At 38.0% G+C, this 24783-nt stretch overlaps 1 protein-coding gene and 1 pseudogene across 2 annotated transcripts in view; both read left to right on the top strand.

Annotated features, from left to right (window-relative positions):
* Positions 1 to 9657, top strand: part of SDE2 (SDE2 telomere maintenance homolog) — a 318043-nt gene extending 308386 nt beyond the window's left edge. For both annotated transcript variants that reach the window (XM_069069105.1, XM_069069104.1), the window contains 4 exons: positions 3473 to 3642; positions 4859 to 4973; positions 6836 to 7286; positions 9102 to 9657. In XM_069069105.1, the coding sequence (XP_068925206.1) occupies positions 3473 to 3642; positions 4859 to 4973; positions 6836 to 7286; positions 9102 to 9329 (964 nt within the window). In that variant the 3' untranslated portion in view covers positions 9330 to 9657. The remainder of the gene's footprint in view (positions 1 to 3472; positions 3643 to 4858; positions 4974 to 6835; positions 7287 to 9101) is intronic.
* A 4896-nt stretch (positions 9658 to 14553) lies between these two features.
* On the top strand, positions 14554 to 15717 carry LOC138146972 (serine/arginine-rich splicing factor 3 pseudogene; annotated as a pseudogene).
* Positions 15718 to 24783: the final 9066 nt, after the last annotated feature.

Below are 24783 nucleotides of genomic sequence, written 5' to 3'. Positions count from 1 at the left end.
CTACTACATACCAGGAACTGTTCTAAATATTGGGAATACAAAGAAAGACAAAAACCAGTCCCTACTCTGAGGAACTTGGGGTCTGAACGGGACACATGTATGAAAACTATTATGCACAATTGAGTTATATACAGGATAAATTGGAGATAATCAGCAGAGGGCAAGCACTAGTATTAAGGGGGATCAGGAAAGACGACTTGTAGAAGGTAGAATTTTAGCTAAGGGTTGAAGGAAGGCAGGAGGCAGAGATGAGCAGGGAGAGCATTCCAGCCATGGAGGAAAAAAGTGTTAAGAACACTGGAAAGGTTGGAGGAAGCCAAGTTATGAAAGACTTTGAATACCAGAGGATTTTATATGTGGTCCTGGAGATAATAGAATGGTCCTGGAGTTTTATCAAATGAGGGAGTCATGGCATGGTCAGACCTGTGTTTTAGGAAGCTCTGAGTGGAGAATAGACTGGGGTAGGGTGAGACTTGAGGCAGGGAAGCAAGCTGTTGCATTAATCCAGGGAGGTGGTGATGTACCATAGGGTGGCAGTGTCAGAGTATTTATATATAGCTCTTTCTTTGTGCTAGGCACTATAAATGCTTTTTACAAATAACATTTTATCTGATCCTCACAATAACCCTGAAAGTTAGGTGGTGTTATTTTTATTATCCTCATTTTACAGTTAAGGAAACTGAGGCAAATAGAGATTAAGTGACTTGCCCAGGTCACACAGTTAGTAAATATCAGAGGCTATATTTGAACTCATATTTTCCTGACTCCTGGCCCAGCGTTCTGTCTACTATACCACCACCTGTGTCTCTAAGGAAGCAAAGGAGGGAAGAGGGCACCTATTAAAAATGTTGTGAAGGTAAGATTAACAGGCCTTGGCAACAGATTAGATATGGGAGGAGTTGAGGATGACATCAAGGTTTGAAGTCTGGTTAACTGGAAGGATGGTGGCAGTAATAGAGAAGTTCACAAGAGGAAAATATTTGACAGTAAAGCCTGCTTTAGGAACTGTCTGGGTCTGGAAGAATGCCTATTCTCTTGTATTTTCATTAAGGACTTTGTAGCTTATCATTTTATTTCCATAGATGGTTTGTAGAAAGGAGATAGTAGGCATATGAGTTGGTAGTTGTTGCTGGCTTCTCAGTTCCTTTTTTGAGAGATAATTATAGCATCTGTGCTTTTTTTCCTGGTTGTTTTCTTTTTGTTTTTGAAAAATCTTGAAAATTGACCTTTTTAGTGCTTTTAGATTTGTTTTGCCTATAGACACATGGGTTTCTTCTGTGTTTGTTTGGTTTGGTCTAGCCATTATTTCCATCTTCCTTAGTACCATTTCCACATCTTCATATAGCAGATTGCGATCTGAGGTGTTGGGTCTAAATGTAGTGCTTTCGCTATAACTGATATTAAGATTACTTTAGAAGTGTTGGTAGATGTGCTCTGTTTTCTATCTTTTTGATACTTTTCATTTCATTGTGATGTAGGATTAGTTGGATTAGGCTTAGTTGGATGTAAAAACCAAACTTGATTTAAGTTAGGTTTAAAGGCAAGCTTTCTGTAGATTTGTTTTCTCTTCTGTGGCTTCTTACTGTTTCATGAAGCTACCCTGCTACTGGTCTTTCACCATCCTCTTTTGGAAATTAGTTTTACCTTTGACTGCCATGCTCTCACTTTGGAAAGGTCCTTTTGGCTTTTTTTGTGGCAGTTGCTTAACATAAATTAAACTTCTTTAAAAAGCAGCTATGTAATACATGTCATTATCTTCATATTTATCTGTTTCCCAGTTTTCAGCATTATCTACTTGTTGCCATTGATCATGCTGGAAATTTTCTTTTTTTGCCTTTGCTCATTTAAAAAATATTTATTTAGTATTTTATTTTTCCCCAGTTAACATGTAAAAACAATTTTTAACTTTCATTTTTAAAACTGAGTTCTAAATTGTTTCCCTTCCTCCCTTCCCACCCCCCTCATTGAGAAGGCAAAATATTTCCAATAATATTCATGTTGTGAAAGAAAACATGGACCAAAGGCAGGGTGACCTTCAAGAAAAATAAAGAAAAATTTTAAAAGTATGCTTCCATCTATATTCAGACACCATCAGTTCTTCCTCTGGGGATGGATAGCATTTTTCATCCTAAGTCCTTCAGAGTTGCCTTAGATCATTGTATTGCTGAGAATAGCTTAAGTCATTCACAGCTGATCATCTTACAATATTGCCATTACTTTGTACACAGTACATTTCACTTTGCGTCAGCCCATGCAAGTCTTTCCAGATTTTTCTGAGAGCATCCTGCTCTTCATTTCTTATAACACAGTAGATAATTACGTACCACACTTTATTCAGCCATTCTCCGGTTGATGGGTATCCTCTCAATTTCCAGTTCTTTGTCCCCAGAGAAGACATACTGGAGATTTTCAACATCAGCTTGTTTGAATAGGTCATGATTTCACACAGTGTTTTCTTCCCATCTTTATCCTTCTCATTTGGTGTTGCGTTTTTGACCTTGCCCTAACTAGTCAATAGTCTTGACTGAATACATCCAATTATACAATTGCTCCCACTTTAGTAACTAGTCATTTCTTATTTGTTAACAAATAGTTTCTTTTTCATGGTGGTATGTGATATACAGTATGTCCAGTGACATCAAACATCTCCACGTGTACCCCTCCCGGGCCACAACGCCAAGAATGCATCTTGTCCAGATTTACTCAGTACAAGTTTTCTGGCCCACTGAAGGAGTTAAGGTATATCCCAAGCTTACCTCATTCCTATGGCCACCCACAGAATTGTCGGATGTTGTCAGAAATACACGTTAGGTTATCCTCTCCTTTTCTTTTTATTTGTTTTGTGATCTACTTGTGGCTTTGCTTGCTGGCAACATATAGTTTTTCTGGGCATGTCTAATTGACCTTTAGTGTACATACCAATCCAGGGCATAAACTCCTGAGATCCAGATTTTCTATTCAGTCTAAATTATGGTGGCTCTTCAAATCCTGCCTTTATACTAGAGGACTTCAGTATTCAAGCAGATGCATCCTCAAACTCCCTAATCTCTCAATTTTTGAATCTCCTGAAATCCTATGACCTACTCCATTGCTCTACCTCAACCACATAGAAATGGCAACACATTAGATCTCATTGTGACCCACAAGTGTCCAGGTAGGAACTCTGGACAGTTCTCCATCTGACCGTAGCTTTTATCTTCTGTGTTCCGCTTCTGCCTCTTCCTTTCTTTCTTACCTGTTTTCTGCCATCATTGAAACCTCCAGAGTCTCTACCCTCAGTACTTTCTCAGGTCTCAGGCCATTAACCCTGATTTTTACTTCTCTTTCTCTAGCCTCAACCCTGTAGTTAGTCATTTCAGTTCTACACAGTCTTTTTCTCTTCAGTCTCTCATCCCTTTGTTCCTCTTGCTACTTCTCCCTTGCCATATAAATAAGTTAAAGGCAATTAAGCCTGTTGGCTTTCCCCTTCCAGAATGGCCGAATGGGTCAAACAGCAAGCCGAGCGAGAAGCAGAAAAGGAGCAGAGGCGCCTAGAGAGGCTGCAGCGGAAGCTGGTGGAGCCCAAGCACCACTTTGCCAGTCCTGACTACCAGCAGCAGTGTCATGAGATGGCTGAGCGCTTGGAGGACTCTGTCCTCAAAGGTAGGAGTAGAGGCTGTTCCAAACTTTGTGCTGTTTTTGTCTGGACTTGTGATTTCGCTGGTTTGAGGGCCTACGTTAAGGCAGTTCCCTCCACTGAGGCAGATAAGATATTGTTCTATACATTAGAGTCTCAGAGGTAGTGACTTTACCCAGTCATACCACATCCACCAGAGGTGGGAAACCACATCTTCTTGACCCTGATATCAGCTGTTTACCCACAATGCCATGCCAACCTTGTTTCAGATATTTTAACTCCAGTTTAGACTCTTCATCTGCTGACATCACTCCTTTCTTTAGAGGCCCAAATTAAGTGTAGCATTTCCCCATCCCTGTTGAAAGTTATTTTTCTCCTTTCAAATAGCTCACATTTGAATCCTTTGTTTAGACCAGAGGTGGAAAAGCCCTCTAGGTCCTCAAGTGCAGCTCTTTGACTAAATCCAAACTTCATAGAACAATCCCCTTAATAAAAGAATTTGTTCTGTAAAACTTGGACTCAGTCAGAAGGCTACACCTGAGGACATAGGGGGCCATGTGTGGCTTCAAGGCTGCAGCTTGCCCACCCTTGGTTTAGACCATAGTTGTCAAAATTCTTGGCCTGCATGCAAAGATCTAGGGTGCCCTTCCTCCAGCTTGCCACCTGACTAAAATAGAATTAGGAAATGTTTACCAAAATGAAAAAAACAACAACAATACAACATAAATAGTGGTAATATGCCATCCTCAGGGAATCTGTTTCTAATTGAATTTGATACCACCCATTTAGACCTTTTCTTTCCACTTTCTCCATTAGATTGTCAGCTCTGACAACAAGGTCTGTAAGTTCATGTCTTCAGTGCTAAACACAGTGCCTTAATAAATTAGACACGTAACAAATGTTTGATTTAGATTCTCAATGAGTTGTTTCCTGTGAATAATTTTATGCTTTAAGTAAACTGGCTTTCAAGAAAACAAAGGTTATTTGGTTCTAACTTCATCAGAACTTTAATGCTTTTGACTAAATGCTATTATTGAGAGTTTCCAGTTAAAATCTAATAGATTAGAGTAAGAAATGGCTTACATGTTAATCATTAAAAAAAAATGAAGTCTTAAGCAAGTTGGATCCTTAGTTTGTGTCTATGTGTTATGTATCCATGTATGCATGCATCGCTTTTTAGTTCAGACAGCTTTCATAAATGATCTAGATAGGAAAAACTAAATTGTTCAATTTTCTGGTCAGGTATGCAGGCTGCCTCCAGCAAGATGGTGTCGCCTGAGATTAGTGACAGTAGAAAACGACCTAATGAACCTGAGATAAGTGGTGGAATCAAGTCAAAGAAAAGGAAATGCTTTTGGTAAGTTATATAATACTAGTTGCAATATTTAAGGCCTTAAATTATTGAACAAATTACCATGGAACCGTCCATTATCCTTATGAAAAAATGTTTATATGATAGTGAAATGGGTGCTCAAAAATAGTGTAGTAGAAAAGGTGTTGGAATTTAGAATCAAAGGATTTAGGTTTTCGTTCTGGCACTTCCTTTGTCTGTGACTTTAAATTATAGAACCTCCCTATGCCTCATTTTCCTTATCAATAACATGGAGAGATTACAGTAGATGATCTTTTAGAAACCTTTCCAGGGCTGTATACAGCCTTTAAATTGAAGTAGTTTCCACTTTGCTTAGTTTAATAATGATGACTGAAATACTGCTAATATGGATTGTTACAGAAATAGAATCAGCAGAGTTCTTTTTCTCATAGGGTGAAAAATCTCAGAAGAGTGAATGTCTTTATTTTCAGGGCTTTTTGGCTTATGGGAGAAGTCAACTTCATACGCTGTCCAGTAGATAGATCGATTACTTGTTTATGTTAATCTTTGTGTTGGCCTACTTCTCCTTTTACTTTTTGTCATTATTCAGAAAAAAAGAGTTAAGTCCCTAATTGAGAAATGGTTCAAAGATATGAAGAAGCTATTTTCTAAGAAAGAAATCCAAGCTATCATAACCATTTGAAAAAATGTTCCAAATCAGTAATTAGAGAAATGCGAAGTACTTCTAAGTTGCCACTCTTCAGATTAGCAAGGTTGACAAAAACAGAAAATGACACATTGGAGGAGCTATCACAATGTTGGAAAATGGATGTAATAATGCACTGCTGACAAAGCCGTGAATTTGTGTAGCTAATTTGGAAAAATGCGCCCAAACTAAACTACATTCCTTTTGACCCATTGATACCACCTTTAGACCTTTAATACCAAAGAGAAAAGGAGGAAAAGAACTCATGAACAAAAATATTTATGGCAGCTCTTTTTTTTTGGTGGCTAAGAACCGAAAACTAAAAGGGTGTTCATCAATTATAGAATGGCTCAACAAATTATAAAATGGAATATTATAATGATGAAGGTCTCAGAGAAACCTGAGAAGACTGGTATGAAGTAATGGAACCAAGAGAGCAATTTACCACACTGTAAAGAAAAACAACTTAAAAAGATTTAAGAATGCAATGATTAGGGGCGGCCAGGTAGCACAGCGAGTAAGAGCACCGGCTCCAATGTCGGGATGACCTGGGGATCGAATCCGGGCAGACACTTAGCACCCACCCAGAAACACCTGGCCGTGTAACCTTGAGCAAGTTACTTAACCCCAGTTGCTTTAAAAAAAAATGCAATGATTAACCACAATTCCAGGAGACCAATGATAAAGCATGCTAAACATTTTCTGACAGACTCAGGGTACAAATTAAGGCCTATAGTTTTGGGATATGACCAGTGCAGGAATTTATTTTGCTTGATTATACATATTTGTTACAAGAGTTTTTTTTCCTTTTCTTTTTTTCTAATAAAGGAGAAAATAAGAGGGAAAGAACATTTTTTCATTTAAAAAATGAAATTTTTTTTAAAAAGTAAATTTTTGACATTTCCTTTTAATTATTTGTGACTTTAATTTCTTAGGATTGAGATTAATTCAGAATAAAAAACTTTTACAAATTAAAAGAATCCCTTAAAATTTACTAAAGATCAAAATTCATTATGAAGCAAGAGTACTTTCCAGTTTCTGGCTCTTTTATACCATTGTGTATCCGATGTCCTTAACATTCTCTTACCTTTTCTGCTAGTTAAGCTCCTTTTTTGTCACACTGACCCTTTCTCCTAGACAAATAAATAGCACCATATTTCAAAACCAGTAGCTGTAAATCATGCTGTTTATTTTCTGACAGGATGGGCATGGAAGGCCTGGAGGATGCTGGGAGTTCAGATGATGGGGACAGTGAAGAAGTCCCCAGCACTTCAAGAATGAGCTTCCACTCCCCAAATGGCTATACTGATAATACTGACAAGTCAACAGAATTTTCCAAGAGTTGTAAGGATTCTGTAGGTGTGAGTGTATCAGAAAAACTACAGGTGCCCACCATTAACTCTGACACTGTTGCCCCAGCTGAAGTATGTGGTGAGCTGGACAAGAAGCCTGCAGAGAAGCAGGTATTGGAGAAGACAGAAGAAATGGAAGTGGAGAGAGAAGTTGGTGTAGAGAAGGAAGCATGGGCAGCAGGAAAGGAAGAAGAGACAAATACAGCACAGGACAGGAAAGAAGAAACCAAAGGAGCTAAAGAAGGAAATGCAGAAAAGATGCCACTTGATAAACTGGAAAGAAGCCTGACAGAAAACAAAGTAAGTCATATTCTATTTTTTTTTTTTTTTGGAGGGGTGGGAAGGCAGGGCAATTGGGATTAAGTGACTTGCCCAAGGTCACATGGCTTAGTAAGTGTTAAGTGTCTGAGGTCCTATTTGAACTCAGGTCCTCCCTGACTTCAGGGCCAGTGCTCTATTCACTGCTCCACCTACCCGCCCCAGTAAGTCATATTCTTGGGGTAGGTTTCTTAGAAATCCATTTTCGTCTCATATTTATAGTAATAAGAAATGTGGCCTTTTAATGTGCCTTTTGCCCTTTTTTTAGGCACTTAGTGAAAGGGCTTGCTTGTTCAGAAGTTCAGATAAGAGATCAAGTTTATGTGCTTTGGCTATTTCTGTAGTTCTCTTCCCTTACAGAGCATTGGAAATTTATGACATTTTGTCACTAGGTGGTGCTCGTGTATTGGATAGGGAATGTCTTAGCTTAAGTAAGCAGTAAATGATTCATTCTTTGCTCCTGAGTAGATAATACAATTTAAATGTGTGAAGGAGGCTTTTGGGGAAGAGGGCCTTTGTTTTGAATGAGTGGTCATCAAATCTTGTGACCTAGCATTCTACCTTAGAATGATAATGTAATTTTCATTTCACATTGGTTAGAATTGGTATCCAAAGTTACTTTCAGTTGTCTTCCTTGGGTGGATTTTAGGAAGGCTTTTCAAAGGTCATACTTTGGTTTAACAGGTTTCTGGGTAGAATAGATAAAATCTGAAATAATGGTATAACTTCTTTGATTTCCTTTTTACATAATTACAAAATTGCATCATTGATTTTATAAATCAGCATGTTGTAATTCAAGACATCATATGTAGCTTTCTAAAATCCCCTAGAGTATTGTAAGTGGAATACTGCCACAAATAATGAAGCTGGCTTTGGTCAGTGCAGCCAGTTACCTTTTCTTGAATTCTCATTTAGTTATTTGTAAGCAAAAATAATCTTATTTCCTCACTCTACCTTTTGGAATACCACAATCGATAATTTAATATGTAAGGGAGTTTATTCTTTATATAAGAAGAGTTCTGTCATAGGTACTATCCTGAGTCCCTTACTTTGCAAATGGTGCTCAAGAATGATGTAATAGCATTTTTTATTTATTGCATTGCCTTTGGAAATATGAAAAAGAAATGAATAATCTATCCCTACAGCTTTATCATCTCAAAATAAGAGGAAACATTATTCTTGTTCAAAATTCATTCTTTTAATAGAAAAGGACAGTTCTCCCCTTAGCTTACTTGCCACTGTTAGGAATTTTTGTTTTGATTAATTTGTTGTTTGTCTACAAAGGTACCAGGGCTAGAGAGAAGTTGAATAGTATTTGAATTTACTGAGTCCCTAGGTGGAATCTGCAGCTCCAACAACACCATAGTTATACAGGTAGAATGAATGAGAGAAAATTAGTATACTAGAGTTAGTGGGTTCACATTAGCAAAGGTTTCATTGAGATAACACTTTTATTCTAGTTAACAGTGATGAGGCATTTTTTGAGCATTTTTAGTGGATAAGAGGGCAGAAAAGATTTAGTTGAGTGATCTTACATATTTTAAATATCCTTTTATTCTCTTTATTACTTTAAAACAAAAGTGGTGCTTACTTATGAATATAGATTATAAAAGATTCTTAGTCTTCATTACTGATAATAGCTATTGAAAATTCCTATCAGTGATGAATGCTTTTTGGGAGAAAATATAAATTATATAGAAATTCTATAAAATAGATATTTTGTAGTTGAGAAAAGAAATTGATATTCTTGGAAATGTGGGCATTTGAATCATTATTTTCTTTCTCTGTTTCTTTTAGGATGTTCAAGAACCTGTAGATCTTCTGGCATTCAGCTCAGTTGAAGAAATGGAAGCACTGGGTTTGGATAAGCTTAAATTGGAATTAATGGCTCTGGGACTTAAATGTGGAGGCACCTTACAGGAAAGAGCAGCAAGACTCTTCTCTGTCAGGGGACTAGCAAAGGAACAGATAGACCCTAGCTTATTTGCCAAGCCCTCTAAAGGGAAGAAGAAAAAAAATCCATAAAGGCTCATTTCTTACTGTTTTTTTTTTTATACCAGCAGGTTTCTTTCTCTGAAAATGGTAACCTCCATTGCTGTTTCTACAGTTATTGTTGATTAAAACTGAACTTTTTATTGATTTTAGTGGTCTTAAAATTATATCGAAAGAGGCACAATTCTAAATTACAATAAACATGTTTTATAAGTGATACAAAAGGAGAATTTTATGTTGTAAAAGTCATTACAACATGTTATGCTTTAGGTCTTCATAAAAAAAGTAGAAAGCTGCTCTATTTAAAATGTGGATATTATGAAAAACAGAGAAATAAAATTGTTTTATTAGTTTTGTTATATTCAGAATTTTTTTAGACAATGAGATGTCAGTATGCCAAGTCAAATCAGCAATTATTTATTAAGCCCCTGCTGTATGCCAGGCACTGTGCTCATTGAAAGAAGTACAAATAAAGGTTAAAAAATAGTCCCTTATTTGAAGAACAGTTGAAGGAGCTGGGGATATTTCTAATGGAACCTGATAAGTTATCTTCAGATATTTGAATGACAGTCATTCTTTGTAGCCCCAAAAGTTATTTTTTTTTCCAATTTTGTAACATTTTAATTTAAAGTTTTGTGTTTGAAATTTCACTTCTCCCTCTCTTCTTCCGCTTCCCCCTCCCTGAGACAGTAAACAATCAGATATAGGTTGTACATGTACAATTATGTCAAACATTTCCAAATTAGTCATTTCATACAAGAAGACTCAAAAGGAAAAAATGAAAGGAGGTGAAATGAAATGAAATGAAGAATGCCTTCAGTCTGTATTCAGTCAATATCAGTTCTTTCTCTGGGGGTGGATAGTCCTTCATTAGTTCTTTGGGATTGTCTTAGATCGTTGTATTGCTGAGACTAGCTAAGTCGTTCATAGTTCTTCATCAAACAGTATTGCTGTTATGTACAATATTCTGGTTCTGTTCACATCACTCTGCATTAGTCATGTCTTTCCAGATTTTTCTGAAATCATCCTGCTTGTAATTTTTCACAGCACAATAATATTCCATTATGATAATATACCACAGCTTATTTAACCATTCCCCAATTGATGAGCATCCCTTCCATTTCTGACTCTTAGCCACCACAAAAAGAGCTGCTGTTATAAATATTTTTGTACAAATGAGTCCTTTTCTTTTTTGGGGGGGGGGAATGTCTTTGGGATATAGACCTAGCAGTGATATTGCTAGATCAAAGAGTATGCACAGTTTTATAGCTTCTTGGACATAGTTCCAGATTGCTCTCCAAAATGGTTGGATCAGTTCACAACACCAACAGTGCATTGGTGTCCCAGTTTTCCTATATTCCCTCTAACATCCAACATTTTCCTTTTTTTTTTTTCATATTTAACCAATCTGATAGGTATGAGGTAATATCTCAGAATTGTTGTAATTTGAATTTCTCTAATAGTGATTTAGAGAGCATTTTTTCATGTGACTATAGGTAGTTTTGATTTCTTCATCTGAGAACTGCCTGTTCATATCCTTATCAATTGGGGAATGACTTGTATTTTCATATATTTTACTTTAGTTCTCTAAATATTTGAGAAATGAGTCCTTGGGGTGCAGTTTTCTGAAAGATAATCTTGACCATAGGTTACAAACTGATTCAATTAGTTGGCCTATCCCACTGCCAGAAAAAAAAAAATCATTCATAGTAGCTTTATTCATGATTTAAAAAAACAAACAAACCAAAAACACTTTAAAGACTGATTGGGGAAAATGGTTGTAGTGAATTAACTGAATGTATTATTATTGTTCCATAAAATATCACAACTGTGGAAAAAAGTGTAAAGTATTATAAAGGATCAGAACAATAGCCCCTGATTATCACTACATATATTTTGAAGGCAGAAAATCTTACACATATATGGACAAAAGAAGACATAGCACATAAAATATTTCACCAGAGTGATGAAGGGGAAAGGATATCCAATTTAGAGTCAGAAGACCTGGGTTTGAATCTCAGTAGGAACCTGTGTGACCATGGCCAAGGTACTTAACTTCTCTGAGCCTCGGTTTTCTCATCAGTAAACTTGAAGGTCTTAGACTGCATGACCACTAAAGTCACTTTCAGCCCTACTTTCATATTATTCAAGGTGTTCCAAAAGTCTCAGTGCCATTTTAAGCTCTAAAAGCTTACATATTCACTTTAAGTTTTAATGGTTTAAAAATCTGCCTAAGACTTTTGAAATACCCTGTGTGACAAGGTGGGTGTATTAGAGTCACACAACATTACACACACATGTAGTAGAATATTGAGGGGATGCTATGAACAGTGGCCCCCTCATGAGAGGCTTATTAGTGATACTATCATCTGCAGTTCTTAAAGAATGCTTGAGTTCTTGATGTAGGCACTCTCCACGGATGCAGATTGCAACTCCCTAGTGGATAGTTTTCACCTCATTGGACAGATCAACAAATATGGCCCTACTATGTGCTAGGCACTGGGATACAAAGCTCAAAACAACAATCTTGCCTTCTCTGCAACCTAGAGGTTCACAAGCACTTACAAAGACTAAACTGAAGAGGAAGAGAACATTAACAAGTGGGGCAGGGAGGCAGGGAAGGCTTCACTTAGGTGGTGAGCCAGGAAGAAAATATGCAGGATGAGTGGATTCTAGATACAGGCCAGCTTGTCTTAAGCTGGACCTGGGCCCTACTCCAGAATTAGTGTCCTGCAGGTGGTGGTTTTTTCCATTTGTATCTGTTCCAGTGCTTAGGACAGTTGCTTCTCATAAAGTGAGCACTTAATAAAGGTTTTTCATTAGTTCATTCACCAGGAGACATTGGAAGATTTCAGTGGAATTTGAATATTTTTTAAAAGAAATTTTTATCAATCTTTTTTTAACATTGCCAAAATTTCTTCTAGTATTCCTCCTCCATTACCCTTTAAGAAAACCATAATCAAATAAAGATTTTTAAAGGAAAAAAACCCACAAATTCAATTAATACATTAAAAAAAAATCTAAAAATATCTGCAGAGTACACAGATGTGGCCCTCCTACCTTCTGCATGGGAGGAGGGTGTGACTTCTCATTCCTTCTTTGGAGCCAGGCTTGTTCTTTGTACTTTTGCAATATTTACTTTTGATTGTTCTGTGAACTTTTCCATTGACATTGTTATAGTCATTGTGTATGTTTTCTTGATCCTGCTTCACTCTGCATCAGATCCTGTAAATCTTTTCATGCTTCTCTGTATTCATCATATTATTTCTTCCCACACAGAAAATTCCATTACATTCATAAACCACAGTTTGTTTTGCAGTTCCCCAGTCAATGGGCATCTGTTTTGTTTTCAGTCCTTTGCTATCACAAAGAGGTCTGTTATAAATATCTTGGTGTAGGCTGGGCTCCAGCTCCCACCACCTTCAATTCATGTAAAAGGGGACTCTGAACAAACTTTGGAGCTACAGAACCCACAAAATGACACAGAGAAGCTAACCTCCCACTGAGGACAGCATGGCAGGCTGGCAAGAATGGGCCAGCACAGAGCTCTGGGAGCCGAGCCCAGCTCAACACCAAGGTTTTAGCCCCAGGACGGGTCTGACCAGCTATGGGCTGAGGGACTCCAGATCACCAACAGCTGTGGCCTTTTCCAGAATTATCAACCCATAGATGCAAAGGACAAAGTGAGAGGTCAGTGCAGTGTGGACTTTGGGATCCAGTAGTTTGGGAGGGCGGTTGGCCTTTCTCCCCTGGAGGGAGAAGCTGCTGAGGCACAGTGGCGGTGTAGCTGCAGCCACATGGCAGCTTCAACTCCTGACCTGCAGACTGTAGGGGGACCAAGTGACCAGTCTGAGGGGTAAGCGCTCTTGCTTTAACCTGCTTGGATCTGGATTGCAGTCTAGGGTGGAGGTCCTGGGGTGTGCGACCGTCTTGCCAGAGCGTGTGGAGGCCTCAGAGAGGGCACCCAACTAATATCTTCAGCAGCTGAGAAAACCCCAGCATTTGGTACGAAGTTCCCCTGTCTGGTAGCAGAGTCCTACTGTGGCAAAAAGCCCAAAAGTCAAGTAATTGAGTGGCAACATGAGTAAATGAGGGAAGCAAAGCAGACAGAAGATTCCAACATTAGACTCCTAAATTGGGAACAAAAAGGATCAAAGCATGGAACAGGAGGAAGACAGTGAAGTCAGAACTCCTGCACCAAAAGCTTCCAAGAAAAATACAAGCTGGTTATAGGCCACAGAAGAGCTTAAAAAGGATTTTGCAAAACAAATAAGAGAAGTGGAAGAAAAATTGGGAAAAGAAATGAGAACGATGCAAGAAAATTATGAAATGAGAGTCAACAACCTGACTGAAGAAAATAACCCCTTAAAAAATAGACTAACTCAAATGGCAAAAGAGGCTCAAAAAAGGCAATGAGGAGAAGAATGCCTTAAAAAGCTGAATTTGCCAGATGGAAAAAGAATCCCAAAAGCTCACTGAAGAGAATCATTCCTTCAGAATTAGATTGGAGCAAATGGAAGCTAGTGACTATATGAGAAATCAAGATACTATTAAACAGATCCAAACAAATGAAAAAATAGAAGGCAATGTGAAATATCTCACTGGAAAACCAATGACTTGGAAAATAGATCCAGGAGAGATAATTTAAAAGTTATTGTACTACCTTAAAGCCATGATCAAAGAAAGAACCTAGAAATCATCCTCCAAGAAATTCTCAAGGAAAACTGCCCTGATGTTTTAGAACCAGAGTGCAAAATAGAGGTTGAAAGAATCCACCGATCACCTCCTGAAAAAGATCCCCAAAAGAAAACTCCTAGGGATATTATAGCCAGGTTCCAAAATTCCCAGATCAAGGAGAGAATATTACAAGCAGCCAGGAAGAAACAATTTGAATATTGTGGAAACACAATCAGGATAACCCAGGATCTGGCAGCTTCTACACTGATGGATTGAAGGGCTTGGAATAGGATATTCCGGAGGGCAAAGGAGCTGGGATTAAAACCAAGAATCACCTACCCAGCAAAACTGAGTATCATGTTCCAGGGGAAAATATGGTCATTCAGTGGAATAGAGGACTTTCAAGTATTCTTGATGAAAAAACCAGAGTTGAATAGAAAATTTGACATTCAGATACAAGAAGCAAGAGAAGCATGAGAAGGTAAACAGGGAAAATAAATCATAATGAACTTATCAAAGTTGAACTATTAACATTCCTACATGGAAAAATGATAACTGATGAAACTTTTCTCAGTATGAAAATAGTTGAAGGGGCCGCCATTTTGTGGACTTCGGGGGAGTAGTGCAACAGCTGCGCGGGACTGAGCCGGGAGGAGAGCGAAAAACCCAGTAGAGTGGTGGGAGTTGGATCCCCGCCTGTTAAGCCACAGCACCCGAGATGCATCGTGACTCTTGTCCACTGGATTGTAAGGTTTATGTAGGTAACCTTGGTAACAATGGCAACAAGACTGAATTGGAGCGAGCTTTTGTATATTATGGACCACTCCGAAGTCTGTGGATTGCAAGAAATCCTCCCGGCTTTGCTTTTGTTGAATTTGAAGATCCCAGAGATGCAGCTGATGCTGTTAGTGAACTAGATGGAAGAACACTTTGTGGCTGCCGGGTAAGGGTGGAACTGTTGAATGGTGAAAAAAGAAGTCATAATCATGGTCCACCACCTTCTTGGGGTCGTCGCCCAAGAGATGATTATCGGAGAAGAAGTCCTCCACCCCAATGCAGATCACCAAGAAGAAGCAGCTTTTCTCAAAGCCGGAGCAGGTCCCTTTCAAGAGATAGAAGAAAAGAGAGATCATTGTCACAGGAGAGAAATCATAAGCCTTCTCGTTCCTTTTCCAGGTCTCATAGTCACTCTAGGTCAAATGAAAGGAAATAGAACATTGGCCTTCAAGAGGAGTGATGTACAGGAAGTAGCCCTTCGTTTGACAGGAGCATGTACAGAACATTACAAGTTTTGTTTGAGCCTTCATAAGCTCAGTGCATTTTTAAAATGTTTTAGCTGTTAAAATTTGTTTATTGTCTTGGAACAGCGACACATGTAAAGATGTGTATCTGTATGGTTTGAAACAGATCATATAAGGCATGTAATACCAAGACTTTGTTACTTTACAATGTTCCCTTAAACAAAATTGTAATTTCTATTACTATTCAGTTTATTTTGCATCAATTTACAAATCTGTAAAACCTGCAGTGACCAAAAATGACATCTTGACTGGGGCGGGGGTGGGGGAGGGCAGGGGATTGAGCAACTGTTGGAGAGAGCCTTGGTTTTTGTCCACAGGAGAGTTATGTGTACAGCTGCAGTTAAACATAATGCAGTGTTTCGAAGGTCAGCAGGTAAATTGGGAAGTAAAAAACCAAAATAAGACATTTGGTCAAAAGGTGTAAAGGCAGTTTCATAAAAGAATTTTTTCATGATTCTATCACATTCTGTAACACTAAATATATAAATAATAAATGTAACACTAAATATAAGTATATAACACTAAATAAATATAAATATACAAACTCAAAATAAATATACTTTTGGGATCTTCTGGGTACTGGGGGCACAAAATATAGTTTTGCCCAATAGAGATTTTTAATGGACTATAGGATTAGCTCAACAAAAGTATCCCTTTGATAGTGATTGGTAAAGTATACTATAAATTAACTTTGTTGGTATTGTTATTTGTATTATATTGGCATGGTCTAGGCATGAACACTGCATTTTTCTTCATTTACTTTAAGTTGTTCTTTATTTGAAGAGTATTTTGCAATTGTATCTATTTAAGTATTTTATGTACTTTTGTGATTCCTCCCCAAATATTTCATGCATTTTGTAGTTATATAGAAAGAGATTTCCCTTTCTATTATTGCTTCTTGGATTTTATTATAAGAAATGCTGTTGATTTTTGTGGGATTTTTTTTGATAGGCTCCTACTTTGCTGAAGTTGTTTAAATTAGTATCTTTGTTCACTCAGGGTTTTCTAACTAAATCGTCATGCCAGCATATATGGGTGATTTTATCTCCCCTTTGCCTGCTTTACATTTTATGTCTTATTGCCATGGTTAACATTTCTAGAACTATATCAAATAATAGGAGAGTTGGCATCTTTGCTTTACTGCTATATTTTTTTTTTGTAAATCTTCTAGTGTAGCCCCATTGCATATGATACTTTTGGTTTCAGATATTTTTTGATATTAAAAAGGGTTCCTCTGTACCCATACTTTGTAGGGTTTTTGGCATAAATGTAATTCTGCATCTATTGAGATAATAATGTGGTTTGGGATGCTTTTGTTGTTTTTTTTTTTTATAAGAATTATGTTGATTAGGGGCGGCTAGGTGGCACAGTGAATAGAGCACCAGCCCTGGAGTCAGGAGGACCTGAGTTCAAATATGACCTCAGACACAACACAAAAATTAGCTATGTGACCTTGGGCAAGTCACTTAACCCCAATTGCCCTACCTTCCCCCTCCAAAAAGCAAAAAAAAAAAAAAATTATGTTGTTTTCCTATTGGCCATAACAACAATTTGACAAGATTTTTGAGTTGTTGTTGCTCAATGATATCAGTCTATACAGTTCTTTGATTTGTCCTTCCATGGTTTAGCAATTAAGACTATATTTGCCTTATAAAAGGAGTCTAATAGAGGGCTTTCTTAGCATTTGAGAATAATTTTGTAGTATTGGTACTTAATTGTTCTTCAAAAGTTTGATAAAATTCTATGAAGCCAATAGAATCAGGAGATGTTTTTCTTTGGTAATAGAAGTTGAATATTCCAAGGAACAATGGCACACATTTATGTAGTGTTTCACAGTATACAATGCAACAGATATTAAATACTTGCTTATGACACCAGATATGTTGGGGGTCAATAATTTGGAAATCTTCTGGGTACTGGCCACAAGAGTACCATAAAATAGGGACATGGTTTTGCCAATAAAAGCATTTAATGGGCTATAGGAAAAATTATAGGAAAAAATTGAACATTTATCCACAAAAGTTTGAACAATGTAATTGGAAGCCTATCAGGCAAATGAGGTAACACTAGATATTCTTAGCTCAGTACAAACATGTAGACCTATTAAAAATGATTCATATATATAAATATAAAATGTAAATAGAACCCTTAAGCCTAATTCTAAAAATATAAGACAAACTTATTTCTGGAAAAAGTATAACAGTCGATTAAAAACCAGTCATTGTGTCCTGAGTACAATGGGGCTTTTCTACACATGTTGACTACATGGTCTCCCAACTCTTTGTTGAGAGAGAGGAAAAGAGAAAGCAAAGGAAAGCTTGCTGGTTGATGCTCAGCCCACCCAAAGAGTAGCCTCCCTACTTTTGCCCACAGAGATTGTCATCAGCTACTGTTCTCAATACTGCCCCATCCTTCAGAAGAGAACTAATTGAGAGACAAAAGGGAGAACTACTCCTTTGCCAATCAAGAGAGAAAGAATGAGGAAAAGATCTGAGGGCAAGGCCAAGCTTCTCTTCCTCTGCTCAGTGAAAGGAAGGAAAAGAGGGAGACCAAATGGCAATCAGTTGCTAAAGGGAAGGGAAAGGAACAGAGTCAAGAGAGACTCGAGGTCTTGAAGCCCCATCCACTACTGTTTGTTGAGTCTGATCCCATGTTCCCAATCATGTTCCTTCTTAGAAGGATCCAAAGATGTTTCTCAGTTCCTTTACTGTGGATGAAGTGATATTTTACACCAAGCCGTGCCAGCCCTGAAAATTCATGGAATTTTTTCTCTTTTTCCAAGGAAGGAGTCAATTTTGAATCAAGGAGAACTTACCAGTTTGCAGTAGAAGATTCTTCTCTTAATTCAGAGTACACTACTACTCAGTCTTGTACTGCCTGGAGCTCACAATACTTAATCCTGTGGATGCTCCCTTCCTCCATATCTATAAAACTAAAACATATCACTTGTAAACTATGATATTGTTAAGGATGACTGGGCTGAGTTGAGGAAGCCTCTTATATCATCTAGTTGGTGAGTTGATTTCCATTATCATGCATACGGCATTTGACTAAGCAGGAAAACTCCTAGCATCTTAAGAGACTATTAAAATAAGTCCCCCTTCTCTCCTTCCAATGGTATGTCAGTGATAGTAGTCATGCCCACCACATAAAAACAAAACAAAACATGCCTATGGATTTGTTGAGTTATATATACATCAATGACCAGTTCTTCTGAATATGAGGACAGGAATTTCCTGCTAAGTAGGAAGACCAAGAAAAGATATAGTTACTTTTTATTAACACACAGTCACAGTCATACTTAGTTTTACACATGAAATGAGACAATTAAATACAAATCAAAAAGACATTTCACAACCTTGACATTCTATTATTACATTCATTATTCCAGTATGTGCTTATTAAAACTCTCAATATTAACAGTGGGTTGTTTTGCCCTAAGTATTGTACTACAAAATTTTTAATTCTAAAAAAAATTCTTTATATATATAGAACATATCCTGTCTCTTCTCTACCAGTTGAAGTCCTGGAAATTTCCTGGTACAGATTCTTGGCTTCCACTAGAAAGTCATCTACAAAATTGGTCTTTCCAACCTCTCAGTCCAATGTGGGAGGGAATTCTTATCCTTGGTTTTCACAAAATTTAAAGGAACTTAATACTATGATCCAAATCTAATTTAAGCAGCAACTTACTCAAAAGAGTAACATAAGTAAATCCCTAGAAATACAATAACATAGCCTTCTTTATAATTAATTCCCTTAATTTTATAACATCCTAATTTAAAAAAAAAAAAAAGCAGTATTCCTGAAACTCAATACATCTCTAAACACCATGTGTAGCCTACCTTTGGCTTATAATTTAAGGTCAAGTATCTTCATTAATCAAAGATTAGATGCTTTCAAGAATGGAAAAGGTAAAATCTATAGATTTTCCATAGTCTTTTTCAGTTAAAGTCAGTTAATCAAAACCCATTAGAATGACTCCACTTAAATAAGCCAACTATAGCACTCAGATCTTCAGAGAGGACGCTACCCTAGGTGTTAACATATGCATGACACTGTCTTTAGGTTCCTCCCCCAAGAATAGCAGCCTTATAATATTTTCCAAAATACATTAACAAAAACTTTTTAAAAGCACATATATAAATTTGTAAACAATTAAAACATAAAACAAAAGTGTTTGGTTACTAATTAAATTATATTAGTTCAGAAGAATACAGCTTCAAATTAAATCTAGGGACAAAAACTACATCATGCATGTTTCTCCCATTTTTGGTGTTCCATGTTGATTGTATTAAAAAACCACTACAGAAAACAGTTATCAAGATATTTATGTAACAGGCAAGATACAAAAGCTGGGCATTATTGTCTGTCAATTGTATCCATGACAAAGATGAATAGATAGATAATATCAGCAAGATGCATTCTCAAATACTATATATTAAATATGATTTAGTTACATTAAATCCAATTTAAATCTGAATCCAAACTACCCTATATTTAACTATTTCCTAGCTATTTGTATTTATTCTGTAGTTATATACTTGTTTCCTATTAGAATGTAAGCTCCTTATATTCCTCCTGTACATCTTTTATACAGCCTTATATAAGAGGTTTTTTGGGGTTTGGGGTCTTTGTTTTTTGTTTCATTTTGGTTTTTTTGCATCCTCAGCACCTAGCACACTTAGCAGGCTCTTGATATATGTGTTTAAATTATTCTTGTCAAGGGATAGGATCAAACAGATTAAACGAATATATTTATATGTATGAAAATACACACATGTGTATATGTTTATATATTTGGTGAATGGGTAGCAGAAACTGTAGTAGAGAGTTGCCAAATGTTCACACAGCCAGTATATGTCAGACAGGACTTAAACTCCAGTTTTTCTCACTCCAAGGCCATCCCTCACTCTATTACACCGTGCTACCTTCTTTCCTCACACCCAATATTTAGAGTGTTCCAAAATTTTGGCTCCTTTTCCCAAGTCCACACCAGGATTCTAGCACCTGTGAAATTCAGCTTGAAAATTATTGACATTTCCCCAATTTCCTATTGATCAGTTGCCTCTTCAGAGATAGTCTTTCCTAAGACAGTGTTTCCATTGGCTACAAACTGCCCCGTGCCTATTTTCAATGATTTAATGTTCTCTTTCTTTCCAGTCTCTTCTAGATTCCACTGTCCTTTCACCTCTTACCTTCTAGATGAACTCATGAGGCCATACCATTGAAGGGAATTGCTCTTCTCCTTGTGATCCAGGCATCTCACATTTTAAACAGGCATTTCCTCCACCAAAGTTCAAGGTTCTGTACTTATGACTTGGCCCTACTTTCTTTGGGATCTTCCCCAATATCTAACCCCAGCAATTTCTCCTCCTCCTGAGATTCATTTTATCTCTATTTTCCCAAAGCTGGAAGAACACTACATGGGTTCTCTATTTCCTCCCTTTGTATAGAGTCTTCTCCCCTCCTAGCTCTGGTCTTCCTACTTCTTGCTTTTTCCTCCTCCCCTTTTCTTCTCTGGTTACCCCAATGAAGAATATGTTATGGTTAGGCTAGACCCCAGTCTAATGGTGTAATACCTTTGAAGCATCATGCCAATGAATGTCCTTCACATGGATTAAAACCTATATTCCAGAGGTGAAAATGCATCTATTACACTACTGAAGAAAGACTGAGTATACCAGAATCACTATCACTATCAATGGAAAGTGAAATACTTAGAATTGGATCTCATTCCTAAATTCCTGATAGTTTGCAGTCAGTTGGTTAAGATGCTTCTTTACAGAGAAGTCACTTGCAATCTAGACTTCAGAATGACGAAAGTTTCTTTCACCTACACAAGAGAAAAAGAACAAAGTTCCTTATGTATGAGGCAGAAATCCTAGTCCCAATCTAATGGGATTATTTGACAAACACCAGTTCAATAAATTCTTAAGGGTTTTTTTGGTTGTTGTTAATTATTATGAAAAAGATTCTGGAACTTTGAGATTTAAATCATATGAAGATGATAATGTGAATGACATATAAAGAGGTCGTTACAGAAATAAAGATCCCATATATCCCAAAATATTCCTAGCAGCAATTTTTGTAGTAGGCCCAAACTGGAAACAAAATGACTGCATATTAATTTGGCAACGGCTGAAAAAAGAAGAGCCAGGAGAACAATATGTACAATAACTACAATAACATAAATCAATAACACTACAAGACAAATCAGATTAACTGCAAAGATAATTCTTGGTTTGGGAAGTAGATGACCAATTCGGAAGGGGTCCCAGACGTCTTAGACCCCCCTAGCCATGGGACAATCAAGAGCCTGCTTTGAAGGAGACTCTAGACTCTTTCAGGCCTCAACCTCCAGGCATTGAGGGTGTGGGGCAGTAGAGAACCTGCTTCAAAGGGAGCCCTGCCATGATGTATCCCAAGCCTCAGACCCAGATGTGCTGGTAGAGAGGTGAGGCTAGGAAGGCTTTCCTTTTGAGAACTCAGCTTAGCACCTGTATGCCTATAGATTGCCAATACACTCTGCAGCCTCCTCGCCTAATATCAGGATGAGGCTCTGGGATGGGCGAAGAGTTTTAAATTTACTACAGCCCCCAGGGACTGTAATCACCATCTCTAACACCAGGTATCACAGAGGTATAAGAAATTCTGGGCCTTGGGGAATCTGAAGCAGTGAGGGCCTACACTGACTTCATGCTAAGAAATTTCAGGACCCCAAAGGGTGGGTGACCCTGATCAACTGTCAGTTCCCCTAGTGTGGTGGTCAGATTTCCATATCTGACTTCCTTCGTCTTCATGGCGTTGAGCGAACTGAACATCTTCTGAGGTAAAAATCCTCTGCTCCTCCTACCTCTCCCTGCACACTCATCTGGATCCAGTCCGGCTGCTTCTGAGGCCTCACTGTCCTCTGCCTTTCCAATTCTATCATGACCTTTGGCACTGCCAACTGGAACATTATAAATGCAATCCCCTTTTATCTCGGCTCTCTTTACTTTACTCTCCTTAATATCGTATACTAATAGAAACCTGGTTTCCCAAGATGACATTGTATCCTTGTGTGTTCTCTTCAGTACTGGGCACTTCTTTCTCTGATGGCCCATGGAGCTCTCCTTGCCACTCACCACTGTCACTTAGCAGCTTTTCCCTTTGAGGGTCACTAGCTCCGAATCCCAAGTTTGGTCATCTCCAGGCGTCCAGGTCATCCTCATTTCTTAAAGAGTTCAAAAGATGGCTCACAACCTTTCCACTCCATCCCCCACCCCCAGTATATATTGGGGTCCCTATACATGTCTATGCCCCCTTGAGCACCCTGACTCCCAATTCACCAACCTCCTAAAAAACTATGACTTATATCTGCATCCTGCCTCAGAGATATACAAGGCAGGCTATCCTTGTGATATGACCACTCATAACTGACCCACCTCTGAAACCAAAGTTCTTCTGACCATAAATTATCATTCAGTTTCTATGCCTTATTCCTCCTTATGCTTAATTTTTATCCTTACTAAGGCTTCCAGAGCCCTCCCAGTTCGCCCAGTCTGTCTTCTAGGACTTTCTTTCTCCTCCCTTCTTGACTCTATGAGCAGTTGGACCATAAACTATCAGCGACCCTTGAATCCCCCGACTCTTTGTTCTTTTGGTAGCTGTATTTTGCTAAACACCAACGTTTAATTGTTGTCATAATTTTCTTTCCATATGCCTATTCATGTGCTTCTGAGCACTGCTGGACAAAGTCACCTAAACATGTCAATCATTACAAATTAGCACCAGGTTGCTGAGACCTAGGAAAGTTCAGGAAGCCCTACCTAGTTCATGGAGAATTGAAAAGACCTTCCTGGATTAATAGAGAATCCTTTGGATACACTGTTCACAGGCTGGGGTGAAATAATTCTCCAGCACAAGACAACTTACAAGGATGGTAGGAGAGGTCTGTCACACCATGGAGAGAGTGGAGCACAGTTTAATGCAGGCCACACCAGAGCAGATTGAACCCAGAAAACCAGGATCAAATAGGAGTGACTGAATCAGAAGTGGCAGCAGCAGCAGGTGCTGCTTTCCAGGGCCCTCAACCCACAGAAGATAAGGGGGTAGGACAAATGGTCAGAGCTCTCAACTCATGAAAGGCTGGCGCCAGGGGCAGAACTCTGTTGCATTGCCCATACTTGGATCTGGGTTTCAGTCCTCGGTCCCAGTCCCAGGGTAAGGAGGAACATTAGCACACCAGAGCTTGTAAAAGCAGGGGAATGGGACCCTGGTCATAGTTTCAGGGCAGAAAAGAGTGTTTATGGTCACTCACAGACCAGAGCACAGCCGGGAGAGGCATAAACACTTCTTGGATCTTACTGCCTTGGAAGAACTGAAAATTTGCAGGTCCCTAGCAGTATTTCTGAAAATGCACAAGAACTCTGAAGCTTGGGACAGTGCACCTTCCACCCCAGAAACAGAGCCCCCCTTTTTAGCAAAGAGTTAAAAATAAAAAAATAGACTGGAAAAATGAGCAAACAACAGAAAGAAAAATTCTGACCATAGAAAGTTACTTTTGTAACAAGGACTATCAAAACACACATTCAGAAGAAAACAACAAAGTCAAAACCGCTAGATCTAAAGTTTCAAAGAAAAATATGAATTGGTCTTAGACCATAGGAAAGCTCAAAAAGAATTTTTAAATCCAGAGATAGAGGATGAATAAGAAGTTGAATCCGGAGTGGAGGGTTTTCCATATAATAGGGCTTCATCGCTTATTGCTATATGATGCTGTATGCCTATACAATATGTGAAAACTTAGAAAATAATCTATAACAGGGTCAGACTAGGAGAAACCACTCAGAAGGTGTCTTGTGAATTTGCAGATCTATTCAATCATTAAAAATTCCTGATACAGTAACAGCAGGAGATATTACCTAGAAATTTATCTCTAGACCCCAATCTGAAGAGGAAGAACTGATTAAAAACCTGGATGGGGGGGGGAGGGGTGGGAAGAGAAATCTTGCTAGCAGAAAAAATATATGTACCTAAATTGTAAAAAGATGATTTATACATAGGTATGGCCTCTGAGGTCTCTTCCAACCTCTGTGACAGATAGCTTTTAGTCTAGATCTATGATACCACATGTATATTATAGATCTAAATAAGGAAAGGTCCCACATCCCCTGGGTTAACAACCATAGAAAGTCTAAACTGTTATGTGACAGAATGATTGCTACCTATCTGGTTATAAAAATGTGGATAAGGCAAACTGATAGAAAACCCAAAAGGAGCAGCTTTGGTAATTGTGCAAGGATTAAAGACTGCATGGCCTGCCTGTACTCACATGACAAAGATGTTTGGAAGCTTAGAGAGGCTCTTTGGAGAAGGTAGGACACATTGCAACTTGACACTACATTCATCCAATCTGCCATTCAATGACAAAGGTGGAAAGACCAGTGAAAATCCAGGAGAATATTCAAGTATAAAGACAGAGAGAGAGAGAGAGAGAGAGAGAGAGAGAGAGAGAGAGAGAGAGA

The sequence above is a fragment of the Petaurus breviceps genome, unplaced genomic scaffold (assembly GCF_028583685.1).
Source record: "Petaurus breviceps papuanus isolate PSGF00001 unplaced genomic scaffold, PetGlider_PUasm1.0 90778, whole genome shotgun sequence".
NCBI lineage: Eukaryota > Metazoa > Chordata > Mammalia > Diprotodontia > Petauridae > Petaurus > Petaurus breviceps.
Note: the sequence above shows the minus strand (reverse complement) of the source record. Positions and strands in the feature narration are given on the sequence as shown.